The 9,564-nt window shown below is 41.1% G+C and overlaps 2 protein-coding genes across 2 annotated transcripts; both read right to left on the bottom strand.

Annotated features, from left to right (window-relative positions):
- Positions 1 to 3,002: 3,002 nt before the first annotated feature.
- Positions 3,003 to 4,580, bottom strand: LOC6050791 (matrix metalloproteinase-19). The gene has a single exon (XM_001867295.2). It carries the CDS (start codon positions 4,544 to 4,546, stop codon positions 3,068 to 3,070), a length of 1,479 nt encoding a protein of 492 aa, XP_001867330.2. The 5' UTR covers positions 4,547 to 4,580; the 3' UTR covers positions 3,003 to 3,067.
- Positions 4,581 to 4,633: 53 nt separating this feature from the next.
- On the bottom strand, positions 4,634 to 6,258 carry LOC6050783 (matrix metalloproteinase-19). The gene is made up of 2 exons (XM_001867296.2): positions 6,034 to 6,258; positions 4,634 to 5,982 (listed from the first exon to the last, which is right to left on the bottom strand). Exons 1-2 carry the CDS (start codon positions 6,223 to 6,225, stop codon positions 4,708 to 4,710), a joined length of 1,467 nt encoding a protein of 488 aa, XP_001867331.2. The 5' UTR covers positions 6,226 to 6,258; the 3' UTR covers positions 4,634 to 4,707.
- Positions 6,259 to 9,564: the final 3,306 nt, after the last annotated feature.

Here is a 9,564-nt window from a genome sequence, read left to right as displayed (position 1 = left end):
TGCATACAACACTACTGGAAAACTATTCTTATTTCATTTGTTTTCATCCCGGCTGGCTGCCCTCAGGGTGGCCACTCAAGTCGGGAAATCGGGAAAGTCGGGAAAAATTCGGGAATTCGCTAAAATCCACCAAAAATCGGGAAAAAGTCGGGAATTTATGATTTTTTGTCAAAAAGTCGGGAAAAGTCGGGAATTCTGAGCATACTTGTTTTAAAATTATTTTTTAACTCTTGAATAATTTTGTAATATTTTGCACAATTTTCACTAATTTCTGATTAAGTAACTTACTTAAATTTTAAGGTTCTTTTCACTATTTCAATATATTTGAGTATGGAAAAGCTGTTTAAGACATTCAAAATCTTAACGAATATTGGAGTCTTTGACACAGATTTTCATAATATTTTTTATTGCTATTAATTTTTGTTCATCAAACAAGAGGTAAAGTTAATGAAAAACTAATATAAAAATAGAGCCTAATGGCTAGCTTAGAATTATACTTCTATTTCATTTTGTCACAAAATTGAATATTTGAAAACAGATTCCAACTTGAGCTTGGCAATGGTTTTTTCTTGGTAAATATTTTTAAATTGTTAAAACTTAAATATCGAATGAAATTCAAAATTGAAAAAGTTTTTTACGTTTTGAAAACATAAAGAAAATATTGAAATTGCAAAAAAATAATCCAAGAAAACATAAAATCATATCAAACTGAATTTTCATTGAAAAAAAAGTTAAATACTGACCACTAAATAAATTACCATTGATTAAAAAATTCAAAATCAAAAATTACAAAATTAAAAAGGGAACTTGGCAAAAACTTTTTTTATGAGTTCCTTGACATTTTTCTAAATCCTTTGAATGAATAATAATAGCAATTATGTTTTAATCATTCTTTGATTTAAAATAATGATAAAGTTAAAAAAAAACGATAATTTAAGTTCAGTTATCTTTAACTTTTTGTCATTTCCAGTTGGAACGAAGTATCAAAAACTATACGTTTGCCAATTTAAAAAATAACATGGAAGTTATACTCTGAACTACAGTCATCCCACATATTCGGAACACCCACAAATTCGGAACACTTTTGTGATAATTTGTCAATAGCATGCCAAATGTAGCTTTTCTCTCGAGCCTACTATTTTTAGGACCTTTATTTGGATATTTTCTTGCTAGTAAAAGTAGTACTTTTTGAACAAAAAACTTCATTTCAAGACTATTTTATCTTGAGCAGCAAAACACTGCCTCCAAATCGCCTGTTCCATGATTGTGGGATGTTATTGTGCCTCCTACAATTGTGGAAAACCTGAATTTAACTGATATTTTCACAAAAAAGTTATCAGGCTATGGATAAAACATTACTAAGCTTGAGTTTCACTGGTTGCAGTGTGTGAAGTCATTATTTTGTTACAAATATGTACTCCTGGAGAGTTCCAAAGTTTGTTTACATCCGTAAGAAAAAAGTGTTCCGAATTTGTGGATTTCAAGGGTCAAAGTTTTTCTTCAAAACTGGATATAAAAGTTAAAATTTGCAGTTGTTCGATACAGCATTCGAAAGATCGCATGAAAAGCTTTTAAATGAAGGTAAAAGCGAATCATTAAGTTCAATTATCGATTTTCTTATGATTTTTTGAGCATTGGCCGATCTGTAAACTGTTCCGAATATGAGGGATGACTGTATTCTGAATCATAATAATGAAATTCCATTTTTGAAGTTTTGTTTTATTTGTTGTTTAGTTTCTGTATTTACAAAAAATGCCTATATTTGGATTTTTTTAAATTCATTGAGAATTTTTTTTCGGTGGTTAATATTGACTTTCTAGAAAGTTTTTTGCTTGAAATGATTCTTTAGATAAGAAATGCCAATTATTTGAGCATTCTGGAAAAGTCTGGAAAAAAGTCGGGAAAAAGTCGGGAATTTGAAAATGGAATTTGAGTGGTCACCCTGTGCCCTTTTTTCGCTGGAAGCAACAGCGATGGAACAGTTTATATAATTGTGTTCTGTTTGCAGCCTGGAGAACCCACCGAGGTGGGTAACGGGTTGTATGGAAAAATAGGGAAGAGGGTTCAATTTTTCATCATTGTTTCGTCCGTACAGGTTTCCCTACAAATTTAACAAATTTCATTCCTTACAAAAAAATAGAAATCTTTGCCATTTTTAAAATGGCTTTTTTAAATCGCTAATTAATTTTCAGGATCAACTCGGATCGCTTTGCACTCTTCGACTAAATTGTAAAGCGTTTAATTTCACATAAGAATCACACTCTTTACCAAATTTACAAATTTCTACAAATTTAGCCTTACTCTATAATTTTTTTTCGAAAATTCCCATACAAACTTCAATTTTCAATCTTGACCGATTTCGCAAAAAAATGCACATATGCTTAATTTAGCCTAAAAAAATCGAGCTCAGGATTTTCCAAAATTTCCCTTTTTCATTGTCACTCTAATGCCCGTACAAATTTTTTACCTAAATATTGTAAAAGTTTTAACTTGAGAACGGAATTTCTGATCAAGGGGCCGTCCATAAACCGCTTGGACACTTTTATTTGGAAATTTCATAAATTTGTTCAATTATAAATTAAATAGAAATTTGATATAAACTAGTTCAATTTATACCTTTTGCCCTTAGAATAACAAAACTACACAAAAACAGTGCTTACACTCAGCTGGTGTCTTTTTACGAAGAGAGTGGAGCTTTGTCCGATACAAAAACTCTTATTTTATTACGGCTGAAGGTGTGTTGCACTTTTTTTTGTTTGTAGCTGCAATGGGATTCCCAAGAAGAGAACGAGAAGGACCTTAATTAGTACTAGTTAGACAGAGAGAGAGAGGTTGGTTGGCTGGTTGGTCCCATAAAAGTAAACATGATTCTTTTTCCTACGGAAGATCTTGAAGAACTCAGACTTCATTGTTCCCGGGGATGTGCAGCTTAGCAGTAGTTTGTGTTTGTGTTACTTTTTTATGCGAAATGAAATCTGGGAAATAATTAGTTCATCCCGGCAGGGAGTTCGTTCTGCGATCAGAGAATACAGTCATTTATTTCTATTAAAAATTACAAATTTCTAAATCAACACTTGAACCACTTGCTCTCCAACGGACTGGGCTCCCCAACCGTAAAGTTCGTCAAACTAAGCCGATAAAACTCGCGCCCCTTGAAGAAATAAAACTGCCTGTCCGTGTGATGCAACGCCGCGTCCATATTAACCGGCATGTTCCGAAAGTCATACACCAACCGCGGAAAGTGGCCGCTCACCTGGGGTCGTTTGGCTGGGTTGTAGAACCAGTACTGATTCCGCCGGATCGCCACGATACTACCGGCTTTGGTCACGTACGTCGCGTCCAGGTTGTTGGGCAAACCCGGAAGTTCACCGGCGATCGCGCGCGGATATCCCGCTTCCAGTTGATCGTCCGCATAGACCCAAACGCGACTTCCCTTGAAGAAGAAGGTATGGCGGCCACCGCGGTACGTGAACGCTGCATCGATATTCGCTGGAAGTCGTGGCCATTTGGTGGAAATTCGACGACCGGCGGGATTCTGTTGACTCAGATCGTAGTAATAGTTACCCGCCAGGACGAAGGGTTCTCCGGAAGCGTCGTTCACGATCGTGTCGATCTTGTCCAGCGAGCAGAGTCGTGGAGTAGATTCCACTGGTAATACAGTTGTAGTTCTGGGAGATTGCTTGATGGTTGGTCGCACTCCATACAGCGCTTGAAGGGCTCGTTGATCTTCAACGGGGATCTCCAAGTGGTATCGAATGTGAAGAGGAAACATGATCGAGGACTGCGACATGACATGGTCCAACCCTAGCGAGTGACCAATCTCGTGCATCGAGGCACTCAGAAACTCGTCCGGGGTATAACTCTTCGCACTATTGTAATGGACATCACCAATCTCCGGAAAGAACGCATGCGCCACAGTAGTACTCTTCAGAAACCGACACGAAAATCCCATCCGATCCCGATGGTCTGGTGCCTCGTCACTCACAAAGATGTCGGCGTCACCTTGGCTGACCTCAACGATGTCCAAATTTGCGTGCTTGCTCCACTCACCAAACGCTTGTCCGATAAGCTTTCTTGCTTCCGCAGGCTCCAAGCTCGCCGGGAAACTGTTGATCTTGTACGTAATCACCGGCTTGGTCCACTTCTCCGAGTCCGCGTTCAGCTCGGAAACTCCGCACTTTGGAGCAGCAATCAGCCGTCTCGTATCGTCGTCCAATTGCCCAGATTCTGGCAGCTGGAACTTTTTCTGAAACCTCACCAACGCAATCTTCCTCGGATCACCCCCGACTTGATCTAACCGCGTCACAACATCATCAGCAGTCTGGTTCAGGAAGCCCAACTCTACAAGGAATGCCGCCGCTTCCTGGTCCGTAACTTCCGGCGCTGGTCTGGGGTCCAGCGGAAGGGCATCGTTTTTTTCTACGCTATTGCGTTGCAAGTATTCCGGCCTGATCACGGTGTCCGGGTCGATGTAAACTGGAACGCCGAGCGTTAGTTGGATTGTTGAAATTTGAAGCACTGTGAGAACCGCTAGCAATGCGATCATTATGCTGCGGAGTACTGAGACTGACTGACTGAATTGTTGTTTGGGAATTTACGCGTTCATCTTAATCAGCAGGAGATAAGAGAGTTGTTGTATTTTATATTATTTATTTATTTTCACTATATCATCATACAGATTCGAATGTCCGCAAATTTAGCATCATTTCAGCACCCCAACCACACATTGGGTTCCTCCTCCCAGGTTCCGTCGTCCTGAAAAACGTAAACGTCCTGTCCTTTGAACACCATCATCGAGCTTTCGGTATCCAGCGCTGCGTCCAACTTGTCCGGCAGATTCAGCGACTCCACCGAACCCTTCGACACGCGTTCTGCCTTCTTCTGCGAAACATCGTAGATCCAGTACTTGCCACCTTTGAACGCATACAGGTCCCCCTCTCCATCCACCAGGACGGCATCGATGTTGCTGGGAATTCCCGGGAATGCCTTACTGATCAACCGTGGATATCCGGACTCCAGCCGGGTGCCCTTGAAGCGCCACACCTTATCACCCTTGAAGAAGTAACTCTTCTCGTCAATGTACCGAACCGCTGCGTCAATGTTCCCCGGCAGCCCAGGCCACTTGGACGAGATCAGCCTACCCTTGGGTCTGTTTTCACCAAGATCGTAGTAGTATTCCCCAACAAACAGATACCGATTCCCGTCGGCATCGTCAATCCCAGCGTCGATATTGCTCAAAGTGCACAGCTTGGGACCAATTTTACGCACCATCCGACCCTCCCTCCTGGAACCGTAAATCTCCTGAATACGCTCCACGTCGATCGGTTGCGGTTCCGTAAACTGGTTACTCTCCGTCGGATGCATCAGCGAGGCCTTCGAGTTAATGTGCTCCAGCCCGAGAGCGTGACCAATCTCGTGCAACGCCGTATCCATAAAGTCCTCCAGCTTGATGTCGTCATCTTCGAAGAAGTACTTCGTGTTGAAGTGAATATCCCCTTCCTCCGGAAAGAACGCATGGGCGAGTGTTTTCGGATCCGGAAAGACACAAAAGTCGCCCCGCTGCTGATGCGTTCGACCTCCAAATGAAACCTCAATGTCCGCATCCGTATCGTTCACTTCGGTAAAGTCCAGCGGCGTCACCTTGCTCCACTCCATGAACGCCCGTGTCAGCGTAGCTCGTATGATCGCGGATCGCTTACCCTGGGGAAAATTGTGAATCCGGTAGGTAAGCGAGTGCTTGTTCCACTTCATCACATTTCCGCCGGACAGCTTGGCCGCTTCCTTCCGAAAGCCGCAGTGTGGCGATCCGATCGCCAGCTTCGTTTCGTCATCCAAGATTCCGTTCACCTCCAGCCCGTTATCCTCTTGGAATTTCCGGATCAGTTCGGTCAGCGACCGCACATCCGAGTCGGACAACCTGGCGTCCACTACGGATTCACTCTTGGCGTCATCTTCGTTGTACCCGAGCCCGACGAGGAAAATCTACAAGAAACGGCTTTTAATACAATTTCAGCGAATCAACCTCAAACTCACCTCCGCATCTTGATCCGATACCAGGGGAATGATCAACACGTCGGTAGGATCCGCCGTTACCGCGAGTCGACGGGGACTCGTTCTTCGGGAGAATGCCTTGGCAGCGGATCTTGCTGGGGCTCCGCAAACAAAACTCGGACCAAATAGATGAAGAGCCAAAGTCCAAATTAGAAGCTTGTTATAAGGATTCATACTGGGATTTCCGAGGTAGCTCACAGCTTGAGCTCAACTGACGCTCGATCGCAGTGGAGCAATTTGAGCTTGCTGGCTGATAAGGATTTGCTTGGGGAAGTCCTAAATGTTTTGCTTGAAAGTAACATGGGTGATGTGATAAGACGTTATACGTAGTGATAGTGAAACAGGACAGAGAGATTCAATTCAACAATATTTTAATCTATCTATTTACACGCGTTTAAATAATTAAGTTACACACACATTTTTTTCCCTCTTGACAATCCCGTACTACTCTTCCACCAGTAGTACTCTGTTCCTTTGAAGGATAAAACGCTCCCATCACTGTAGACAGCCGCGTCCACATACGCTGGAACGGCTCCATTCCTAATATTCCAGGGACCATTTGCATGATTATGGCCCGCCTCATAACTCCAGTACTGGCTTCCCTTGTACACGAATATGTTTCCAGCGCCATCCACCAAAGCTGCGTCTATATGATTCGGCAATCCCGGAAATCCCTGGGAAATGGACCTCGCAGCGGGTCTCTCCAGCCGGCTTCCCGTAAACCGGAAGTAATTGTGCCCCTTGAAGAAGTAACTCTTACCATTTCCGAAACTAATCGCCGCGTCGATTCTTCCGGGCAAGCCAGGCCACTTGCTGGAGATCAGCTGACCTTCAGAATTGCTGCTGGAGTAAAGATCGTAGAAGTAGTCCCCCGCGAAGACGTACGTCTTGCCAGAGCCATCCTTGAACACGGCGTCAATTTTCGTAAGTGAGCAAAATGTGCGTGGTGAACTGCTCGAGTAGCTGTTCCGAACTCCGTACAGGGCTTGAATGAACTGAACGTCGATTGGTTGCGGCTTGGTGAAAACCTTGGTAGCGATCGGGTGCATTATTGAGGCACTCGATATAATGTGTCCTAATCCTAGCGAGTGTCCAATCTCGTGAACAGCCGTTTCCAGAAAGTCGTTCAAAGAATTACCCCCATCAAAGTAGTATTGCGTATTGAAGTGAACATCGCCAAACTGTGGATCGTACGCGTGGGCCAACGTGTTTCCACCTTCAAAGGAACACTGCCCATTCCACATCAGGTGATGTTTTCCCCCAAATCTGAGCTCAATGTCCGCGGAGTTGGTGTCCCCGACCTCCACAAAGTCCAGATTGGTCACCCTGCTCCACTCGTGGAACGCCTGCTGGATCAACGCTCGGATCGTGCTATAAGGGTGACCCACGTGGTAGTTTGCAATCGCGTAGGGGAGAGTGGGGAGACTTGATCCCCGGGGACACTTGATCCCAAGCCTGTATCTCGTCAGCATGTGGGTAAAACAATTAGCTTTGTTCTAGAAAGTTGTGCGAAATTAACTAAAACTCATTGTAGAAAACAAAGAAAAAAATAAAAAAATGTTTAGAATAAGTTACACACATTTTTCTAAAACGAGCTGCAAAAAACTTCCAAGAGATCTTTTTTTCTTTGTTTTGATATGTATAGAAAACACACAAAAAAAATACAAAAAAATATTTTTTATACATGAATTGTTTGATAAACTTATCAACTCCAAAACCCTTACGCATTTGATGTTAAATTTATCGTCATACTATTTTTACAATCAATTGTTTAAAAAAGTGCGTTTAGGGAGACTTTATCCCTGCATTTTTACAGTCACTGGAATCAGCCTCAAGATTAATTAATTGGGCTTGATTTTCATACATAGTTTCCTTTAGTATAGTTGTACATAACTTATTGCAGTTTGAACCTTTTTTCAAAAGTTTTGTAAACAAAAATTTCCAGCTTTTGTAAACATGCTTAATTTTGGTCTAAAAAATAATATTTTAAGTTCTTAAATATTTTACATACTAAACTTGTTATATTTTGAACACAAACGTACATGTTTTATGTGAAATTGCCGTAACTTATAGAAAATTAAAAGTTTGGATGAATAAGAAACATTTTGCTTAAGATTTCTTCAAAATGTTGAAAGGGGGATCAAGTTACCCCTAACATTTTTAAAATGCTGGTTTAAAATATTTTTTTAAAACGCTTGGCATGATTCGAAGAGTTCATCTGATGAAATACCCTTATTAGCCAAACATAGATGAATGTTTAAGCTTTCAATTCATGCAAAAAGTTTCTAGTTTTGTGAGAAATTGACAGAGTTATGTGCGATACTAAAAAAGGGGATCAAGTCTCCCCACTCTCCCCTACGTCAACGTAGATTTGTGCCACTTTTTGAGCTCTCCTGAAGCGGTCCTGTCGCTTCTTCTGACGCCACAACTTGGCTGTCCGATGACGAATCGAGTCATCGGTCCAAATCTGTTCCCAACATCCAAAGTGTCATTGGATGCTTCATATCCAAGTTCATTGAGGATCTCCTGTAGATGAAATCCAGAGTTAAACAAAGATACAAAATGCTACGACGTTCGTACCTCAGCTTGTTCTAATGAAACTTCAGGAATTTCCAGAGCTACGTCTGGATCTGGTAGAACTTGAGCTGCGGTACTAATATCGAAGCTTGGTACAGGTGTCGTTGATTCCGCCGGAAAACCCTCCACAGAACGGAAGCTTAATTCACTGGCAATCAGAATTGAAATTACAAGAAGTTTCATCATGGAAACGTGGTTAACAACTGACGATAATCCGAATTGTCAGCATTGTTTTATAGCTTTGAGACAAGGCTACAAAACATATATAATAGAGGTGGGCAAAAAAGAGCGAACGAACCATAGCTCACACAAAAAAAACGCGGTTCTTTTTTAAACTCCAATCTTTTGAATGAACCGTTTCAAGATGGAATGCTTTTTGAACTTGTTTTCGTTAAATTTCCAACAAATTGTAGTGTTAATTTTTTTTAATAAAAATTGAATTTCAAATATTTCAATGTTTTTAAAATAATGCCAAATTTGGCAAAATTATCTCACGGTGTACTTTTCCAAGAACTTAATTATAAAAAAACGGCAGGTTAAAGAGTGGCTATTTTCTGAAATATTGAGAGCTGATTCGACATCCATCCTTATCCATATTTTCAGTTTCCTTGTTTTCTTTTAAATAACTCTAGAAGATAATGATTTTCTAAACAATATAAACAACTTTTCTTTACACAATTGATCATAAACTTAGGGCTAGTGATTTTTCACGGCGAAAAAAAAAAGAAATTATGCGCCAATTTCAAAAAAATGGAATTTCATGGCAATTTCACGGTACTCAAAAATCGGCCTAAAATTAACGCAAGATTGTGTTATTTAAGAGTAGTTGCAGGGCCGTATCTAAGGGGGGTGTTATGGGTGTTCAACACCCCCCATGGAAAAAATGGCTTACACCCCTAACGCCCCGACAAAGACACGGCCGCCATTTTTTATGCC

This window comes from Culex quinquefasciatus, chromosome 2, assembly GCF_015732765.1.
Source record: "Culex quinquefasciatus strain JHB chromosome 2, VPISU_Cqui_1.0_pri_paternal, whole genome shotgun sequence".
Classification (NCBI taxonomy): domain Eukaryota; kingdom Metazoa; phylum Arthropoda; class Insecta; order Diptera; family Culicidae; genus Culex; species Culex quinquefasciatus.
This window is presented reverse-complemented; position numbering and strand designations above follow the sequence as displayed.